Source organism: Hyla sarda, chromosome 12 (genome assembly GCF_029499605.1).
Source record: "Hyla sarda isolate aHylSar1 chromosome 12, aHylSar1.hap1, whole genome shotgun sequence".
NCBI lineage: Eukaryota > Metazoa > Chordata > Amphibia > Anura > Hylidae > Hyla > Hyla sarda.
In genome coordinates, this window is record NC_079200.1 from 44,893,704 (window position 1) to 44,915,804 (window position 22,101).

General features: G+C 40.8%; 2 protein-coding genes across 8 annotated transcripts in view; one reads left to right on the forward strand and one right to left on the reverse strand.

Moving 5' to 3' along the window:
- The window catches only part of WNT3 (Wnt family member 3), a 455,111-nt gene that overhangs the window by 382,385 nt on the left and 50,625 nt on the right, over nucleotides 1-22,101 (forward strand). Inside the window, exon 1 of one of the 7 annotated variants that reach the window (XM_056548712.1) lies at nucleotides 8,623-8,768. The exons of 4 other annotated variants lie outside the window; for them this stretch is intronic. Coding sequence is in view for 1 of the 3 variants with exons in the window: in XM_056548709.1 (XP_056404684.1) it covers nucleotides 8,733-8,740 (8 nt within the window). In the remaining 2 variants the exon portion in view is untranslated. Of the gene's footprint in view, nucleotides 1-8,622; nucleotides 8,769-22,101 lie in introns of those variants that run through there. 2 more of the 7 variants (XM_056548709.1, XM_056548713.1) reach the window with 2 other exon arrangements.
- WNT9B (Wnt family member 9B) lies at nucleotides 2,925-15,133 on the reverse strand. Its single transcript, XM_056548714.1, has 4 exons — nucleotides 14,932-15,133; nucleotides 6,302-6,558; nucleotides 5,861-6,126; nucleotides 2,925-4,180 (listed from the first exon to the last, which is right to left on the reverse strand). Exons 1-4 carry the CDS (start codon nucleotides 15,009-15,011, stop codon nucleotides 3,722-3,724), a joined length of 1,062 nt encoding a protein of 353 aa, XP_056404689.1. The 5' UTR covers nucleotides 15,012-15,133; the 3' UTR covers nucleotides 2,925-3,721.

Consider the following 22,101-nt stretch of genomic DNA (forward strand, 5'->3'; position numbering starts at 1 on the left):
TGATATAAAATATTTTTATGCACAATATTATTTATGGAACAATAAAAAAATACACAGCCATTTACAAAAAAAAAAGTTTTATATTCAAGCAATATATAAACAGATCTGAAGTGCAGCGTCTCCTATGTACATAGTGTCAAAAATATAAATACAGAATGAAAAACCATTACCTATATACAATTCTCTAAAGCAGACAGGACGTGGCTTTTAGCAGTGGTAATACTGCAACTTTAAATAACTTAAATACTTGTAGATTTGTACACATGAGGTAGGAAGTATGGGCCTTGTACTAGGTCATGTGACTTCTATAGGTTAAAAAAAAAATAATAATCGGTCAGCTCTCTAACATGTTTATAGGGAGGTAAACTAAATGATACCTGTCTCTTAGGGTGCATTCATACCTACATTTCCCGGATCTGGCTGCCGGATCCGGCTGGGAAATTTCAAAAACGACTGCTGCCGTATCCCAGCCGGAACGGTTGCAGAATCTCATTCATTTAAATGCACAGATCACTATCTGACTCTAGTCAATGCATTTAAATGAATGAGATTCGACGTCCGGTCTGGCTGGGATACAGCAGTGGCCGGTTTTGACATTTTCCAGCCGTATCCGGCAGCCGGATCTCTGAAACGTGATGCACCCTTAGCTGTTCGCATAGTTAGAAGGAAGGCATTATTATTGTTACTATAAGTTCAAGAGTCAGAGGCTGTGCTAAGCTGCAGCATGCATGCCTTCTCCCTCTCCCACCCCTCCCTAAATTGCCTTGCATTACTGAAGAACAGTTTGGCTTTCAGCACTGAGCTTTGTATATCAATCATGCAGGGAGGGGTGGAAGAGAGAGAAGGCGAGTATGCTGCAACTCAGCGCCTCTATGACTCTTGAGCTTAGAAGGAAAATATAATTTCATAATTTAGCAAACAGCCATCAGCTAAGAAACGGGTACTATTTTTTTCATCTCCCTAACCTCTATCTGCCTGCATCTGTGGCTCTGTGCATGATACAGAGTTGACAGATTCTCTTTGAGGCCCAGTGCTCCTTTATAGAGACCTATAAAGGAAAGTGAAGATAAAAACAAGAAGGCAATGATTTACATAAATTTGTACATATTATTTGAACAAATATTCATGATTAGTGGAATTGTATGTTCCCCATTGGAAAATGGTGTTTGTGGTAAGAGAACAGCAATTTTTGACATTGAAAAATTTTCCAGGTCCATTATCTCAGGTAGAGCCATATTTAACATTAGGCACCAGTGGTCTTGTGCCTAGAGCAGCAGTGCTGGGGGAAAACCTTCAGGTAGTAATAAAAAAAATTAAAATCTGATGTAGCTGCTGCTGCCGACACTATGCTGTGGCCTGAGGAAAGAAAATACTTTTTGAGTGAATCCATATGGGTCAGAGCTGCAGCACAATTTACCTGCAGATCTGTATCCGCAACCACTCATTATGCTCTGGATTTGTGATGGATTATACCACTTTCTGTGCATAGGGGTGAGACCCAAGGTGAATCTGCAACAAAAATCTGCAATGTAACGCATACGATTTTTGTTCCGTATTTGTGACAGATCTGCATTTAAAAAAATCTGGCACTTATGTATTCATCCTAGTGGGGTGTACTCAGACTGAGTGCCAGAGGCAGCATAAGTCATAAATGCAGCCCTGGCCTTGGGCTCATGAACTTTTCTGCCCTTACATAAGACAAATATATCCTAAATTGATTGTTCCACCCTGTTATACACTACAAATAAAAAATTACTTTTTTTGTTTTTGCTCAATACTCCCCTTTAGAAGCTACATTAGAAAGCCAATGCAAACAGATGCATTTAGGCTAGGTTTCCACTTTTTTTTTCTTTTCTTTTTTTCAAAAACACTAATAAAAACGTCCATTCTGCCACATGGCGTTTTTTTGTGTGAAAAAAACCCTGCAGCCAAATGTTAGCTGCAAGTCAATAGGGAACTGCAAAATGCCATATCTACTTGCCGTTTTTTAAATCCTTTGACATTTTCAGCAATTTTTCAAAAAATGACCTCTTGTTGAGACTTTGGCATTTTTTTTAGGAAAATCGTGGCATTTTCCTCCCATAGAAGTCTATGGGAGTGAAAAAACACCAAGAAAAACGCCATTTGGGTTTAAACTTTGGCGTTTTAGCCAGCGGTTTTTATTCTAATTTGGACTTTAGCAAACCAAAAAGTGAGATACCTTTTTTAATAAAATTTCGTGGGGTACCATTAAAAAATTATAATAAAAAAGATACAGTAGTGATGGAAAAAATTGCATTCAACAAAATGCATCTTTTTTATAATGACATTTTTAAACAGGGATCAATTTATGTGGGCGGACAGGGAACTAAAAATGTAGCCGACAATAATAAAAGTTTAGAAAGGGGCCATTTAAATGTAAAAATAATATATTTGTTATAATTAATTTTGTTAAACATTTTATTAATAATGTATATTAATAATGTGTTGAATAATGTGTGTGTGCGTGTCTTTTTTCCCTTTTTTTTTAACTTTTTTTTTAGATAGCACTACTATTCCCAGCATGGAACACACTGTCCAATGATGAGAGTACTAATTGACCGCCTCAGGTGTCACTTCTGACACCCGTTGTGATCCTCCTGTATACTTCATGCCTCTCTTCTATGGTGCCCTGCACTGCCGTGTATATATATATATATATATATATATATATATATATATATACACACCTATTCGTATTTCCCGCAGAGAGTACCAAAAAAAAAAAAACATTTAAAAGATGCAGTACGGATGGAAAAAGATGTACCCGACAGAGGGACCTAAAAATGTAGCCGACAATAATAGAAATGTAGAAAGGGGCCATTTAATTGTAAAATAATATATTTTGTATAATTCATTTTGTTAACATTTTTATGTAAAAAAAAAAGTGGAAACCTAGCCTTACTCTAATGGACTTGAGACGGCCAGGTATTTACATGATGGCCCATGTATTTGCACAATGCTTCCCAGCACAATAATAGCTGGTTAGAGAAACCTGACCTTTGGTGATCAGTTGATCGCAAAGTGCCTTAATTTTAAGAAGTTTGGACAACCCTTTGGAATACAGATATATGTGATTAATCGTGCTAACTATACAGCATTAACCCTTTATAGACCTCTAACGTGACAGACCCACCTCTTGCACTTTAATATTTACTGCATATACTAAAATACTTTGCATCAGTAGTATGTCACACACAGGGAAATTCATGCCACTCTTCTTTGTGTCACTTTGCAGAGTATATACAAAGAGTAAAGTATAGTCTACTATGTGACTATGCCCAAACTAGTCTAGTGCTGAATGAATGTATACAATGTATGAAAGCCATAATTGTGTACAGAATTCCTAGTTTGCAATATAATATAACTTTTAAAAGCAACATCTTCCTTTCGGCTGGTATCCATGTAGATTTACCAGTTTTTTGTTTTTCTTTATTACACTACAGTATATCAGTAATCTGTTGGTGCATTCATCAAATAGTGGTTATTGTGGGACATATATGAAAGCATTATATGGCACGGGTTGGTCTATAACCCACTGATCATAGTGTCAGTATAGTACATGGAGTCCTTCCAGTACAAAACATGGTCCATGGATCCAAACATTTTGTCAGTGGTTGGTATATAGAAAAGATGTCTAGTCTGACTGGGGAGAATACACTGACTCATTCCAGTCTATGGTGTTGTCTTCTCCAGTGTAATGTCACTGTTTGCAGGTATATGTGTCTTGTTGCTGTACACATTTCTGACACTCCACATGGCAGCACCAATGTACCTGACAATGGCAAGAAAAGGTGACCATACGACTCTGGGTGTTGTACCCTCTTCCACAACACAGGCTGTCACAGGTGGTCTCCCGAGAACACACTCTCCCCGCAGTACCAGGTGAAAAACGACTGGCACGACAGAAACTGGGAGAATCCTCTAAGTAGACCAAGTCAGTAGATCGAGGAGACCGGCCAGCAAAGGAATGTCCTAAAGACTCGTGGCCTCCCACTGCCTCATTGGTGGCTCCCAGGACTTTGACTGCATTGTCGTACTTTGCTTTGAGCATGGCTCCAGTCTCATGGAAAGGGGAAAGTTGTTTCCAACAGGTGCGAACTGCACACGAACCAGACACTCCATGACACTTACATGTGGTCTTTAGCCCACTTTTTACAGCCTGCAGATGAGCAAAACATAAATTGTTAATTTTCAGGGTTATAGAATTGTCATTAGTGTAAAAATATATATTTTTATAGATATATATAGGGTTTGCATGTCTGCCTGTGTGTGTCTTATTTTAGTTTACTCCACTATATAACTTTATTAGCAAAATGTAAAGTGCCTTGGGTATAATGATTATCAGAAAGCCTACCAGCAACACTCAATGTCAGCCAGCAGCTACTAAAGCAAAATTTAGCTCACAAAACTGATCCAAACACAATGATAAATCATTCCTACTGCAAGGCCTTCAGAGGCCAAGGATTCTTCCTGATTTTCTTTTAAACCCTTGTGTCATACCCCAACCCCTCAGATCATGCACTTGACATAGTGTATAGGTTTTGCCTGGAGTGTTTCTCTAATTCTGATGTTGCAGCATGTATGCACTTTTTTAAAGGTTTATGTGCCACTATTATAAAACCCAGATAATGTATGATGTAGAATTGGCTACTGCCACGCATTGAGAGTCAACCAGATTTTGGTCTCTAATGTTTTTAGCTACCAGATGTGTATAGTGTAAACATGATTGATTATACTGTAGAAGCTTTGTAACACCCATGCCCAGTTTACATACACATTAGATAAATGTAGGTTGATGGCTGAACAAACAATTGTCTGATGAACAATTGTTTCAGAGATACAACCATACACATTTTAGTCCTAGCCATATAAGATTAATGACACCAGGTAAAGGACAAATGATCTTTCCGAGAACGTTCTGAGAATATTCTTTCCGGGAAGATTGCTCGCAACCAAAAGATCTTTTGTTCACAAACAATCTCTTGTCCAAAATCTCAACCACAGCCAACGGCTTTTCAGGCAATAACAATCTGTCATCAATATGATAAAACAATTGTTAAATTTCACTCAATGAGTAATTGTTTTGTTTGCAGTTGTCCACTTTTATCAACTTTGAAAGGAAAACTGTCATATGTTTTCTCCCGCACTATCCACTGGTACCGGTGGATAGTGCGGGAGACGCTGAACATTTTGAGTCCTACCTTGCCCGGATGACCTGCGCCGTTCGTCCGTTATAGCAGTTTTTCTGTATATTTAAATTAGCTGCTAACTGGCACGGGCGGGGTTACTGCCTTCATCTGGCACTGTGACGTAACTGCCGCCCGGCCCGTAGCACCACCCGGCTAATGGATATTCATATAATGTCTTACACTCCTTCTCATCCCAACCGATACTACGCATATGTGGCATTTACTCCAGCGCTGCTCCGGACTAATGTAGCAGCGCTGAAGACCGCTTCCGGGTATAGTAGGAAATCCCGCACATGCGTAGTATCGGCCGGGATGAGAAGGAGAGTGTAAGACATTATATGAATATCCATTAGCCGGGCGGTGCTGCGGGCCGGGTGGCGGTTATATCACAGTGCCAGATGAAGGCAGTAACCCCGCCCGTACCAGTTAGCAGCTAATTTAAATATACAGAAAAACTGCTATAACGGGTGACTGGCGCAGCGCATCCGGGCAAGGTAGGACTCAAAATGTTCAGCATCTCCCGCACTATCCACCGGTACCTGTGGATAGTGCAGGAGAAAACATTTGACAGTTTTCCTTTAATCTAAGTATATCATGCCAATAGTTTACATGTAGGTTAATTGTATGAGTTATCCAACATGATGCCTTACCTTAATCCCAGCATTGGTGTTATGGAGATCCACCTTGGCTCTCATGTCTCTTCCTCCCTTTCTTTGGCCCAGGAAGTTCTGAATAAACCGGGTGCTATGGCGAAGGTTATCTCCACAGACCCCCCACTGCCATGCCCGCTGGCTCTCTAGCCCTGGGGAATCATCACATGTGCAGCGCTCCATTTTACCTCCACTGCAAGCCTTTGCCAGTGAGTGAGTCAAAGCAGCAGAAGACACTGAATACAGGAATGCTGTCTCTTTAAATCCTGGAAAAAGAGTGCATATGATTTACTTAGGTGGATAGTCCTCATATGTGCAAACTGTTCTCTTGAAAGTTATCCTGTTAAGGTCATACAGTCCTAAATTTTGGCCCCCAAATTGAGATTGTACCTGTAGTTTAGATTACCAAATTTCATCCTGCAGTTAGTAGAGACAACTTACCTCTTTTCAAGAGACTTCCCCTTCCCTGTAGACTGCAGTTCCAACGGTCACCACGCAGCTGGTATTGGCATTCCACAATGCCCAGCCGAACGGCTTCCTTAAGTGCTTCTGCCAAACCTGGTTCCTTCCGACACAATCTCTTCTGCTTCCGAGTGAGGGGCAGCAGATCACACTGTTTGAGGTGTGGCCGGTTGTGGTTGCTGGTAGTTACAGATGAAGGTGATGTGTAGTGTATTAGTGACTCCTTGCTAGTTAGCCTGTGGAGAGTCCCAAAAACAAAGGGTCATATTTTGATGGCTAAGGATTAGTTTTATGCATGGGCAATGTCAACCATTGTCATATTGGCACACTTTTGAGTATATTGTATACGTACACATGATGACTTCATAGGTTTCCTACTTACCTAGATTACTCTTTGTTGGGAAAGAAAGCCATATTTGTTCAAAACAGAACAATTTATATCCTCAATGAAAGAGAGGAACTCCAGCTCAGTTCAGGAAAATATGGCTTTATTCACATCAACGAGGTAACAGGTACAGGGAGGAAGTGACGCATTTCGGCCAGGTGCTGGCCTTAGCCGTACGGCTTCCTGAATTGAGCTGGAGTTCCTCTCTTTCATTGTGATTACTCTGGGTGAGGTCCGCACCCACTCCGCGCCCAGTGTCCAGACCAGGGATTGAGCCGGGATACCCGTTTTTCGTATAATTGATATCCTCATACAGAATCCTGTGGAACTGGCCTTGCACCATAGGTCTGTGGAGAATATGACGGACCACTGCTTTGGAGGGAGACCTTTCCACATATGATCAGCTCTAGAAAAAAACCTATCCCCTAGTTCCTAGCCCTTTTGTATGTGGGCCAGATATTGCTGTAGGCTTCATTTAGCTTTACTTTTCATCTTGCCTAATAATGAACCATTTCATTTTTGGCAATCACTTAGGATTGTTAGTTTTGGTTGCTTTATCTCACTATATATAGGCAGCTTCAGACTGCTTCAATGAGCAGACAATCCATTAGTGTTATGTTTTTTTCTGAACCTTCATGAACTCAGGCAGTTAAGTGGCTGGGTTATATATTTACTACAATAGCATTTTCTTGTCTCCTTTTCTATTGCTCCTGCTTTAGGATACAGATTATTGCTGCACGTCTAGTAACCATTTTACACGCAGTAACATTTCTTAAACTCGGCATCCAATAGTCCAGAATTTGTTTCTATGCTGGTCGTTTAATTAGAATGTATTAGATTTAAAAAATAAATAAATAAATAAAAAAAGTCTGCTTTTTTTTTTGGTTCCAGACACAGCGCCACCCTTGTCCGGGGGCTTTGTCTGGAATTCAAGTAAAATGGATACAGTGAAAATACACTCTATACATTTAAATATCAAAATATTTTATATAATACAAGTGATCCCTCAACTTACAATGGCCTCAACATACAATAGTTTCAACATACAATGGTCTTTTCTGGACCATTGTAACTTGAAACCAGACTCAACATACAATGCTATGGAATCTGCGAAACGTGTCAAGGGCTGTTAGACCCGACCAATCAGAATGGACATTTTACTGGCAAAACCCCTGTATTCCTAAAGTGCATGCACTGACTGATGTCTGGTAGCGCCCCCTACAGTACAAAGAGGTATTACATGTCCTGTACTCTTTACCTGTGCCTTTACCTGTGAGTTAGCTGCTCCTTTGGACGCCAGGTGAGGGCGGCTCGATTTTACTTTTTTTTTTAGGACACTGTGTACTGTACAGGACCCTGAAGAAGCTTCTTTCCTCTACATAGACCAGTGTTTCCCAAAGAGGGTGAAAAACTACAACTCCCAGCATGCCCGGACAGCCTTCGGCTGTCCGGTCATGCTGGGAGTTGTAGTTTTGCAACAGCTGTAGGCACTCTGGTTGGGAAACACTGAAATAGACAGTGATTACAGCTCCCAGCAGCTCTTTCTTACTTTTATATGGAAGGAATTGCTTTATCTATATTAGTTATCTACTTATTTTTCTTTAATCCTCACTTTTTTCCTATCTTTGGAAGACATTTTGGTGGCTTTAGAACCAATTACCAGGTTTCCATAGAGTTCTGGTCTCAACATACAATGGTTTCAACATACAATGGTCGTCCTGGAACCGATTAATATTGTAACTTGAGGGACCACTGTATATGAAATGTAACTATTTTTATAATATGATATCTAAATATTTATCCTATATCTAAATGTATAAATACAGTGAATGGTCGGTCATTGGTAGCGCTGTATCAAAAAATATAAATATAATGTCAGGCAACTTCTTTACATTTTTCAACTTGTCATTTCCAGATATCTCAAATTAGAGCAAATTTCTCACTCTTGTATGGGTGTATAATGCCAGAAAACTTCTTTAAAGTTAGCACTGAGGACCTGCTTCAAATCCAGCTAGGAAAACCTGTATGAAGTGGTAAATTCTGCCCATGGGCATCTTTTGGGTACTACTGATAGGTTTACTGGCTTCCTATGATATTTTACCAATTCTATGTTGTGTGAACCCTATTCGAGGCAAGACTGATGTGAATGCCTTTTTATGCATTTTAGTGTAAAATGTATATTTATTTATTAATGTTTTAATTATTTATAAATACAATGTTTTAAATCATGTGCATTCCCTTTGCCCAATATAGGAACCTGTTCCAAAATCTGAGCAACTAGGGTTAAATAAACAAAAACTGCAGCAGGACAAGTGGGGTAAAGTCAGACATGACATTCTTAAAGGGGTACTCCACTGGAAAACATATATTTTTTTTTTTATTTTTTTTTTTTTAATCAACTGGTGCCAGAAAGTTAAACAGATTTGTAAATTACTTCTACTTGAAAATCTTAACCCTTCCAGTACTTATGAGCTGCTGTATGTTCCAGATGAAGTTATTTTCTTTTTGAATTTCCCTCTCAGTCTGACCACAGTGCTCTCTGCTGACACCTCTGTCCATTTTAGGAACTGTCCAGAGTAAGTGCAAATCCCCATAACCAATCTATCCTGCTCCAGACAGTTCCTAAAATGGACAGAGGTGTCAGCAGAGATCACTGTGGTCAGGCAGAAAGGAAATTCAAAAAGAAAAGAACTTTCTGTGGAACACATAGCAGCTGATAAGTACTGGAAGGATTAATATTTTTAAATCGAAGTAATTTACAAATCTGTTTAACTTTCTTGCACCAGTTGATAAAAAAAAAAAATGTTTTCCAGGGGAGTACCCCTTTAAAGGTGAAATGAGTCCCATTCACCTGAATAGCATTATTTCTGCAGCAAGCATGTAGGTTTTTGTCATTTGTATTGAGATGAATTAAAAACAACCATATAACCTTCTGCAACAAATCTGCCAACAAAGGTAGCCCAAAGTTTGTTCTAGCTGGCCATGGTGGAAACATTCTTACAAAGAATAAAGAATCGGATCAAAATCATTTCAAGTGAGTAAATCTCTCACTAAAGCTGTGTTCACACTGCATTTTTTCAGTTTAACGTTTTAATTGATAATATGTTAGCCATTGACTTTCATTATTTAAAAAAAAGTAGAAAAAAAAACGAAAAGAAAACAAAACGATTGCAATAAATCCCTTTTATGCCATATACCATAGCATAGTTGATTTTGTATACAGCAAAATTAAATGTACTGAAAACGTGTCCAAAAACACGAGCCCAGCCTTAGGTAACAATGCTATATAAGTGTACAAAGAATTCAGGTCTTACCAAATTGGCAAAAACATTTCCAACAAAAATCGGTTGCACCCATCATCACTGTGTTTGGTAAATTCTCACACTATTGTTTGTAAGGCTTCTTTCACACTACAAAATCCTCCGTTTTTTAAACATCCGTAGGAAGATCCGTGTGAAAATCAGCTGAAAACAGCAGTAACAAAATCCTATACGTCCGTTAGAAAATCCCATTATAGTCTATGGGATTTTCTAATATCCGTATTAATCCGTTATAGTCAGTTATTGATAACGGACGTTATTTTGTTATGGAAGATAGTTACGGAAGTAATAGTTCATGAACTATTTCTCCCGTTACTATCTTCCGTAACAAACTAATGTCCGTTATCAATAACGGACTATAACGGATTAATACGGATATTAGAAAATCCCATAGACTATAATGGGATTTTCTAACGGACGTATAGGATTTTGTTACTACCATTTTCAGCTGGTTTTCACACGGATCTTCCTACGGATGTTTAAAAACGGAGGATTTTGTAGTGTGAAAGAAGCCTAAGATGACAATGGGATATTGTGACTAATGTATTCTTATGGTTTTACAAGAAATCACTCAGGTACATGCGTTTAAATGCCACCACTGCCAAAAAGTTCTAACAAGTTGCACACAGTCTTCCCTATAGGGTTGAATTAAAATCACATATTTTGTTATATTGTTAATTCCAAAAATAGGTTCCTATCCTAAATCGTAGACAAATCACCTACAATATTCTACTATGTGATACTGCATACAATTGTAAATTTTCATGCTGCATGCAGTTTTTGTGCTTTGATCATGTGCCATTTACACAATAAGTCGCTGCGGAGTCCCTGTTTGCTTAAAGTGAGTTAACTTTAGAAAGCTGCTTATCTCTGAAATCTCTTTCAGGGAATGGGATTCGGGTAAGGGAAGTTTGGCTTTCATTTCTGAGGACTTGTCCGTGCTTTTTGAACCCTGTCACAAATTGCAAGAATACTGTATGTTACCAAGTTTGGGTTCATACTACGTTTCTGTAGACTTGAAAAAGAAAAAACGTATACGTTAACGGATGCTGTCTCCCACGGACTTACATACTTTGCAATCCGTTTTTAGTCATAGTGTAAATTCCTTTTTTTTTTTGCCATACACAACAGTGTAGATGACTATATGTATTTGTATATTGCAAAATTAAACCTACTGTGACGGAAACAGTGAAACAAAGACAAAAACACAGTGTAAAGCCAGCCTAAGACAGACTGAATCCTAGCATGCACACAGCAAAACGTCTATTAAAAATATTATATATATTATTATAATATTGATCACTTTTAGAAATAAAAACAAATATTTTTTTTGTAATTCATTATTTAAATATTTAGATTGTTTGCAAATAGAAATATGGTGTGTGAATAACATATGTAAAAAAAAAAATTATATATATATATATATATATATTTAAAAAAAAAAAAAATATATATATATATATATATATATATATATAAATAAAAAATAAATAAAAAATATATATAGATATATGTGTGTATATAGATATATATATATATATATATATATATATATATATGATTTATTTTTCAGTAATTTTTACAATAATCTGTAATTGTAGTGTTCTAATTTTTTCTGTAGTTTTTTATTTTATTTAAAATTTCAGTAAACACAGTACCTACCCATGCCTATTTTTTATCCCAAGTATAGCCCAGTGATCTTCAACCTGCAGACCTCCAGATGTTGCAAAACTACAACTCCCAGCATGCCGTTGGCTGTCCGGGCATGCTGGGAGTTGAAGTTTTGCAACATCTGGAGGTCCGCAGGTTGAAGAACACTGATATAGCCTGACAGTGGAAACACAAAGTATTTAAATGAAAAAAAAAAAAAAAAGACCTTTGAATTTTTAAAGGTATATTCATATATGACCTATTTTGCTAACATGTGGCAGACCCACACCAGCACCGTACTTCATAGGAACCCCACAAGTGCATCCTTGCATATTTCCACCCCAGAGATTGCATTTTATGTTTGGACCTGAGGAAGGCACTCTGTGTGTGCCGAAACGCGTCGTCCATTGTGTCAAATAAAATAATAATTGTCCTGTGCCGGCTCGAGTCTCTCGTGCAGCGTCTCTAAGACCATTTTTTTCCCTCCCCTAAATATCCTCTATTCAGATGAAGGAAACATTGTATACATTTATTAAAAATATCACAATAAAACAATAGTAATTTTTCCTCTCTTTTATGATCTGGAGGATATAGACATGAATCTGCCTCCACCAAGTTTCTGAATGTTCCTACATTTATAAACTCAACCCTCATAGATGCTCCATGTTAAAAACCGTTAAAAGTTCAGTGAATGTTTTTATTATTCTTCCACATTCACAAACACATGGCGTACAGCTGGAGGACGGCTGGGTCGGCCCCGTTCTCCCATCACCTGCGATTACCCATATTATGTGATCATATGAATGTAAATATTTGGGGGAAAATATCTTCATTTCAAGGTCTTGAAGCTCAGCACAAATCGCCAAAGGGCGAGAGAAGCGTTCTACACAGGGAGGGGAAAAATCTGACTCTGAGAAAACAGGAAAGGGAAATCTCTGGGATAGAAGTGTGAGAAAAGAAGATGAAAATAGGCATTTATCGTGTCGCCTTAACCCCTTCCAAATTTTACAAAAAAAAAAAAAAAAGATTTCTAGGAGTATACACCCAAAATGTATACTGTATACTCATGATCATTTTGTATCATACTAGGATCAATGTTCTTAGTCTTTTAAGGTTCATAAATATTTTATTATTTATGTTCTTTAATACAGCAAACTAGTAAGGCCAAGTAAATTTAAACTTTGGATTAGATATGTAGAAGTATCTATTATTATTATTATTATTATTATTCTTGGAATGACTTGATACAGAAAAAAACAAATACACACACATATAGATAGATAGATGTACACTTAAATATATATATATATATATATATATATATATATATATATATATATAGTTATCTTTAGCTTATATATATACACACATATACACTCTTTTTATATATATGAAGTTCTCTTAAGCTTATATATATATATATATATATATACACACACCCTTTTTTTATATATGAAGTTATCTTTAGCTTATATATATATATATACACTCTTTTTTTTATATATGAAGGTATCTTTAACTTATATATATATACACTCTTTTTTTATATATGAAGTTATCTTTAGCTTTTATATATATATATATATATATATACACATATACACACACACTCTTTATTTTATATATGAAGTTATCTTTAGCCTATATATATATATATATATATATATATATTATATATACACACACACACTTTTTTTTTATATATATGAAGTTATCTTTACCCTATATATACATTTATATATACACTTTTTTTTATATATATGAAGTTATCTTTAACTTATATATATACACTTTTTTTTTGTATATATGAAGTTATCTTTAGCCTCTATATATATACTCTTTTTTTTTTGTATATGAAGTTATCTTTAGCTTATATATATATATATATATATATATATATATATATATATACATATATATATACACACACTCTTTTATATATATATATATATATACACATATATGAAGTTATCTTTAGCCTATATATATATACACACTTTTTTATATATATATATATATATATATATATATATATGAAGTTATCTTTAGCCTATATATATATATATATATATACACACACACTTTTTTTTATATATATATATATATATATATAAAGTTATCTTTAGCCTATATATATATATATATATATATATATATATATATATATATACACACACACACTTTTTTTTTTTATATATATGAAGTTATCTTTAGCTTATATATATATATATATATATATATATATATATATACACTCTTTTTTTTTATATATGAAGTAATCTTTAGCTTATCTTACATTTCAATCTTTTTTCCCAACCTTGCCTGTGTGTGGTTTAGTTATGAAGAAGATAATTCAGTTTATTTCTTTATTGTGGGAATCTGAATACCTTTAACAGACTGGTTGGAAAGAAATCTAAGAACACAGATGATAGCAGGTAGGATATTTACAGGACATGGCAAGGTGGGAGTTGCAGAATGCCACATCTGGAGAGCCACAGGTTGGGGAACACTGCTCTATGCCAATGCTATCTGAACCTATGGCTCACCTGCTATTATAAAACTACAACTCCCAGCATGTTGGGAGTTATAGTTTTATAACAGCTAGTATGTCACAAGTTTGGGGACTACTGCTGAAGAGCCAGGCAAATCACTCAGACATGGGATACCTGTACATAGAAGTCCCCCAGAGGTTTGTGTAATAACCAGACAGATGTTGCATGGACTTGTAGAATCCTTACTATAGAGCACTGTTCCCCAACCTGTGGCTCTCCAGCTTTTGCAAAACTACAACTCCCAGCTTTCCCTGACAGCCAAGGGCATGAGGACATGTCAGGAGTGGCCACAGGTTAGGGAACACTGCAAAAGATTTGTAGCTCTCCCAGAAGTGGTTATAATACACATCTTAGTAATTCTTACACACAAGCCATGAATGTAAGGATTGAATGACATCTGATTTACTATAATTGAATGTACTCACATTACATCCCATATTACCCTTCTATCCTAACTTTTATCTGGACATCTCTATAGAAATTCACAATTAGACACATATATACACATAGCCAGATACCAGTGTGTGTGTGTATATATATATATATATATATATATATATATATATATATATATAGATATATATTATATAATACACAGTAACAGATGAGAACAATGCTCCAATACTACATCTCCTGTGTGTAGCTGTATTACTAAGCAGTACAGTAGATGACAACAGAACAAAATAAAAAGTAGTTTCTCACCCAAAATAGGAGACGACAGGCTGCCCTAGAAGGGTGAGGAGGAACAGGGCGGCCAGGAGCAGGTGAAAGCCGGCCGGCATGGTGCATACAGGGCTCCGCTCCTCATCTCTCTCCTCCTGCCGCTCTGGTCACTGCACACCGCTCTCTACTGCTCAGTTTAAAGGGACAGGACACACCTTGTTGCTGATTGGCTGTCGTCTGACACACCCATACTCTGATTGGGTGAACCGTCCAGGTGTGTAGAAAGGGGGCGGGGCTTCTAATGCACATCAGGCTGCGGGTGACAGTGTGAACATTCACCCTAAGCAATATCTATATCCTATCTAGATCGATCTCTATCCGCATCACATCTTCTGTCTTCTCTCTATCTACATCATATCTATCTATCTAATATCTATCTATCTCTCTATCTACATCATATCTATCTAATATCTATCTATCTCATATCTATATCTCTATCTACATCATATCTATCTATCTAATATCTATCTCTCTATCTACATCATATCTATCTATCTAATATCTATCTATCTCTCTATCTACATTGTTACGCCGAGCGCTCCGGGTTCCCGCTCCTCCCCGGAGCGCTCGCTTCACCTCCTCCGCTGCAGCGCCCCGGTCACGTCCTCTGACCCGGGGCGCTGCGATCCTGCTGCTAGCCGGGATGCGATTCGCGATGCGGGTAGCGCCCGCTCGCGATGCGCACCCCGGCTCTCCTACCTGACTCGCTCCCCGTCTGTTCTGTCCCGGCGCGCGCGGCCCCGCTCCCTAGGGCGCGCGCGCGCCGGGTCTCTGCGATTTAAAGGGCCACTGCGCCGCTGATTGGCGCAGTGGTTCCAATTAGAGTTATCACCTGTGCACTCCCTATATTACCTCACTTCCCTTGCACTCCCTTGCCGGATCTTGTTGCCTTAGTGCCAGTGAAAGCGTTCCTTGTGTGTCCCTTGCCAGTGTTTCCAGACCTTCTGCCGTTGCCCCTGACTACGATCCTTGCTGCCTGCCCCGACCTTCTGCTACGTCCGACCTTGCTTCTGCCTACTCCCTTGTACCGCGCCTATCTTCAGCAGCCAGAGAGGTGAGCCGTTGCTAGTGGATACGACCTGGTCACTACCGCCGCAGCAAGACCATCCCGCTTTGCGGCGGGCTCTGGTGAAAACCAGTAGTGGCTTAGAACCGGTCCACTAGCACGGTCCACGCCAATCCCTCTCTGGCACAGAGGGTCCACTACCTGCCAGCCGGCATCGTGACAGTAGATCCGGCCATGGATCCCGCTGAAGTTCCTCTGCCAGTTGTCGCTGACCTCACCACGGTGGTCGCCCAGCAGTCACAACAGATTGCGCAACAAGGCCAACAGCTGTCTCAACTGACCGTTATGCTACAACAGTTGCTACCACAGCTTCAGCAGTCATCTCCTCCGCCAGCTCCTGCACCTCCTCCGCAGCGAGTGGCCGCTCCTGGGATACGCTTATCCTTGCCGGATAAGTTTGATGGGGACTCTAAGTTTTGCCGTGGCTTCCTTTCCCAATGTTCCCTGCATCTGGAGATGATGTCGGACCTGTTTCCCACTGAAAGGTCTAAGGTGGCGTTCGTAGTCAGTCTTCTGTCCGGAAAAGCCCTGTCATGGGCCACACCGCTCTGGGACCGCAATGACCCCGTCACTGCCTCAGTACACTCCTTCTTCTCGGAAATCCGAAGTGTCTTTGAGGAACCTGCCCGAGCCTCTTCTGCTGAGACTGCCCTGTTGAACCTGGTCCAGGGTAATTCTTCCGTTGGCGAGTATGCCGTACAATTCCGTACACTTGCTTCAGAATTGTCCTGGAATAATGAGGCCCTCTGCGCGACCTTCAAAAAAGGCCTATCCAGCAACATTAAAGATGTTCTGGCCGCACGAGAAATTCCTGCTAATCTACATGAACTTATTCACCTAGCCACTCGCATTGACATGCGTTTTTCTGAAAGGCGTCAGGAACTCCGCCAAGATATGGACTCTGTTCGCACGAGGCGTTTCGTCTCCTCGGCTCCTCTCTCCTCTGGTCCCCTGCAATCTGTTCCTGTGCCTCCCGCCGTGGAGGCTATGCAGGTCGACCGGTCTCGCCTGACACCTCAAGAGAGGACACGACGCCGTATGGAGAACCTCTGCCTGTACTGTGCTAGTACCGAACACTTCCTGAGGGATTGTCCTATCCGTCCTCCCCGCCTGGAAAGACGTACGCTGACTCCGCACAAAGGTGAGACAGTCCTTGATGTCTACTCTGCTTCTCCACGTCTTACTGTGCCTGTGCGGATGTCTGCTTCTGCCTTCTCCTTCTCTACAGTGGCCTTCTTGGACTCTGGTTCTGCAGGAAATTTTATTTTGGCCTCTCTCGTCAACAGGTTCAACATCCCAGTGACCAGTCTCGCCAGACCCCTCTACATCAATTGTGTAAATAATGAAAGATTGGACTGTACCATACGTTTCCGCACGGAGCCCCTTCTTATGAGCATCGGATCTCATCATGAGAGGATTGAACTTTTGGTCCTCCCCAATTGCACCTCGGAGATTCTCCTTGGACTTCCCTGGCTTCAACTTCATTCCCCAACCCTGGATTGGTCCACTGGGGAGATCAAGAGTTGGGGGTCCTCTTGTTCCAAGAACTGTCTAAAACCGGTTCCCAGTAACCCTTGCCGTAACTCTGTGGTTCCTCCAGTAACCGGTCTCCCCAAGGCCTATATGGACTTCGCGGATGTTTTCTGCAAAAAACAAGCTGAGACTCTACCTCCTCACAGGCCTTATGATTGCCCTATCGACCTCCTCCCGGGTACTACTCCACCCCGGGGCAGAATTTATCCTCTCTCTGCCCCAGAGACTCTTGCCATGTCCGAATACGTCCAGGAGAATCTAAAAAGGGGCTTTATCCGTAAATCCTCCTCTCCTGCCGGAGCCGGATTTTTCTTTGTCTCCAAAAAAGATGGCTCCCTACGTCCTTGCATTGACTACCGCGGTCTTAATAAAATCACGGTTAAGAACCGCTACCCCTTACCCCTCATCTCTGAACTCTTTGATCGCCTCCAAGGTGCCCACATCTTCACTAAATTGGACTTAAGAGGCGCCTATAACCTCATCCGCATCAGAGAGGGGGACGAGTGGAAAACGGCATTTAACACCAGAGATGGACACTTTGAGTATCTGGTCATGCCCTTTGGACTGTGCAATGCCCCTGCCGTCTTCCAAGACTTTGTCAATGAAATTTTTCGTGATCTATTATACTCCTGTGTTGTGGTATATCTGGACGATATCCTAATTTTTTCTGCCAATCTAGAGGAACACCGCCGGCATGTCCGTATGGTTCTTCAGAGACTTCGTGACAACCAACTCTATGCCAAAATTGAGAAATGTCTGTTTGAATGCCAATCTCTTCCTTTTCTAGGATATTTGGTCTCTGGCCAGGGACTACAGATGGATCCAGACAAACTCTCTGCCGTCTTAAATTGGCCACGCCCCTCCGGACTCCGTGCTATCCAACGCTTTTTGGGGTTCGCCAATTATTACAGGCAATTTATTCCACATTTTTCTACCATTGTGGCTCCTATCGTGGCTTTAACCAAGAAAAATGCTGATCCCAAGTCCTGGCCTCCTCAAGCAGAAGACTCCTTTAAACAACTCAAGTCTGCCTTTTCTTCGGCTCCCGTGCTCTCCAGACCTGACCCTTCCAAACCCTTCCTATTGGAGGTTGATGCCTCCTCAGTAGGAGCTGGAGCTGTTCTTCTACAAAAAAATCCTTCCGGGCATGCTGTCACTTGTGGTTTTTTCTCTAGGACCTTCTCTCCAGCGGAGAGGAACTACTCCATCGGGGATCGAGAACTTCTAGCCATTAAATTAGCACTTGAGGAATGGAGGCATCTGCTGGAGGGATCAAGATTTCCTGTTATTATCTACACCGACCACAAGAACCTCTCCTACCTCCAGTCGGCCCAACGGCTGAATCCTCGCCAGGCCCGGTGGTCTCTGTTCTTTGCCCGATTTAATTTTGAGATCCACTTTCGTCCTGCCGATAAGAACATTAGAGCCGATGCTCTCTCTCGTTCCTCGGATGCCTCAGAAGTTGATCTCCCTCCGCAACACATCATTCCACCTGACTGCCTGATCTCCACTTCTCCTGCCTCCATCAGACAGACTCCTCCAGGAAAGACCTTTGTTTCTCCACGCCAACGCCTCGGAATCCTCAAATGGGGTCACTCCTCCCATCTCGCAGGTCATGCGGGCATCAAGAAATCTGTGCAACTCATCTCCCGCTTCTATTGGTGGCCAACTCTGGAGACGGATGTTGGGGACTTTGTGCGAGCCTGCACTATCTGTGCCCGGGATAAGACTCCTCGCCAGAAGCCCGCTGGTTTTCTTCATCCTCTGCCTGTCCCCGAACAGCCTTGGTCTCTGATTGGTATGGATTTTATTACTGATTTACCCCCTTCCCGTGGCAACACCGTTATTTGGGTGGTCGTTGATCGATTCTCCAAAATGGCACATTTCATTCCTCTTCCTGGTCTTCCTTCTGCGCCTCAGTTGGCTAAACAATTTTTTGTACACATTTTTCGTCTTCACGGGTTGCCTACGCAGATTGTCTCGGATAGAGGGGTCCAATTCGTGTCTAAATTCTGGAGAGCTCTCTGTAAACAACTCAAGATTAAATTAAATTTTTCCTCTGCATATCATCCCCAGTCCAATGGACAAGTAGAAAGAATTAACCAGATCCTGGGTGATTATTTGCGACATTTTGTTTCCTCCCGCCAGGATGACTGGGCAGATCTCCTTCCATGGGCCGAATTCTCGTATAACTTCAGGGTCTCTGAATCTTCCTCCAAATCCCCATTTTTCGTGGTGTACGGCCGTCACCCTCTTCCCCCCCTCCCTACCCCCTTGCCCTCTGGTCTGCCCGCTGTGGATGAAATTTCTCGTGACCTTTCCATTATATGGAGAGAGACCCAAAATTCTCTCTTACAGGCTTCTTCACGCATGAAGAGGTTCGCGGATAAGAAAAGAAGAGCTCCCCCCGTTTTTTCCCCTGGAGACAAGGTATGGCTCTCCGCTAAATATGTCCGCTTCCGTGTCCCTAGCTACAAGTTGGGACCACGCTATCTTGGTCCTTTCAAAATTCTGTGTCAAATTAATCCTGTCTCTTATAAACTTCTTCTTCCTCCTTCTCTTCGTATCCCTAATGCCTTTCACGTCTCTCTTCTCAAACCACTCATCCTCAACCGTTTTTCTCCCAAATCTGTTCCTCCCACTCCTGTTTCCGGCTCCTCGGACGTCTTCTCGGTCAAGGAGATTTTGGCTGCCAAAAAGGTCAGAGGAAAAAATTTTTTTTTAGTAGACTGGGAGGGTTGTGGTCCTGAAGAGAGATCCTGGGAACCTGAGGACAACATCCTTGACAAAAGTCTGCTCCTCAGGTTCTCAGGCTCCAAGAAGAGGGGGAGACCCAAGGGGGGGGGTACTGTTACGCCGAGCGCTCCGGGTTCCCGCTCCTCCCCGGAGCGCTCGCTTCACCTCCTCCGCTGCAGCGCCCCGGTCACGTCCTCTGACCCGGGGCGCTGCGATCCTGCTGCTAGCCGGGATGCGATTCGCGATGCGGGTAGCGCCCGCTCGCGATGCGCACCCCGGCTCTCCTACCTGACTCGCTCCCCGTCTGTTCTGTCCCGGCGCGCGCGGCCCCGCTCCCTAGGGCGCGCGCGCGCCGGGTCTCTGCGATTTAAAGGGCCACTGCGCCGCTGATTGGCGCAGTGGTTCCAATTAGAGTTATCACCTGTGCACTCCCTATATTACCTCACTTCCCTTGCACTCCCTTGCCGGATCTTGTTGCCTTAGTGCCAGTGAAAGCGTTCCTTGTGTGTCCCTTGCCAGTGTTTCCAGACCTTCTGCCGTTGCCCCTGACTACGATCCTTGCTGCCTGCCCCGACCTTCTGCTACGTCCGACCTTGCTTCTGCCTACTCCCTTGTACCGCGCCTATCTTCAGCAGCCAGAGAGGTGAGCCGTTGCTAGTGGATACGACCTGGTCACTACCGCCGCAGCAAGACCATCCCGCTTTGCGGCGGGCTCTGGTGAAAACCAGTAGTGGCTTAGAACCGGTCCACTAGCACGGTCCACGCCAATCCCTCTCTGGCACAGAGGGTCCACTACCTGCCAGCCGGCATCGTGACATACATCATATCTATCTAATATCTATCTATCTCATATCTATATCTATCTACATCATATCTATCTATCTAATATCTATCTATCTCTCTATCTACATCATATCTATCTAATATCTATCTATCTCATATCTATATCTATCTACATCATATCTATCTATCTAATATCTATCTATGTATCTATCTCATATCTATATATCTATCTATCTCATATCTATCTATCGCATATCTATATATCTATCTATCTCATATCTATCTATCATTTATCTATCTCATATCTATCTATCTCATATCTATCTATCATTTATCTATCTACATCCTATCTATCTATCTATTTATCTACATCATATCTATCTATCTAATATCTATCTATTTATCTACATCATATCTATCTATCTAATATATATCTATCTCATATCTATCTATCATCTATTTATCTACATCCTAGAAATAAGTAAATCCAGCAGCACACCAATGTAGTGAAAAACGGTATGGAGGTTTATTCACCCAAAATCATGCGACGTTTCGGCCGTCCAATTACAGCCTTTCTCAAGCATTCTTGGGAAAGGCTGTAATTGGACGGCCGAAACGTTGCATGGCTTTGGGTGAATAAACCTCCATACCGTTTTTCACTACATCAGTGTGCTGCTGGATTTACTTATTTCTTGGATATCTACCTTATGACTCCCGACCAGAGTCTATACCGGCTTGCACCCTGCACCTGAACAACCTTCAAGTTGTGCTGCTTCTTCCTCTGTACCCTGTATCTACATCCTATCTATCTATCTATAAAAAAAATAAAAAAAACGCAGCACACAAAGAGTCTTCAGTGCAAATAAATAGTGACTAGTTTATTCCATCATGCCTGAGGATGGGGATGTGAGATCACTGAAACTTTGCAATTGTGTTTCTGATGATGGAATAAACTAGTCACTTTTTATTTGCACTAAAGACCCTTTGTGCTGCAGTTTTTTCAATTTTTTTGTTGAAGTTGGAGTCCTTGA

What these genes read in the sequence shown, in the direction of transcription:
- WNT9B (XM_056548714.1), bottom strand. Translation starts at nt 15,011, where the DNA reads ATGCCGGCCGGCTTTCACCTGCTCCTGGCCGCCCTGTTCCTCCTCACC. An exon ending in GGGAAGTCTCTTGAAAAGAG is followed by an intron (nt 6,127 to 6,301) that starts GTAAGTTGTCTC and finishes CTCTTTTTCCAG; the next exon opens with GATTTAAAGAGACAGCATTC. An exon ending in ACACCAATGCTGGGATTAAG is followed by an intron (nt 4,181 to 5,860) that starts GTAAGGCATCAT and finishes GCTCATCTGCAG; the next exon opens with GCTGTAAAAAGTGGGCTAAA.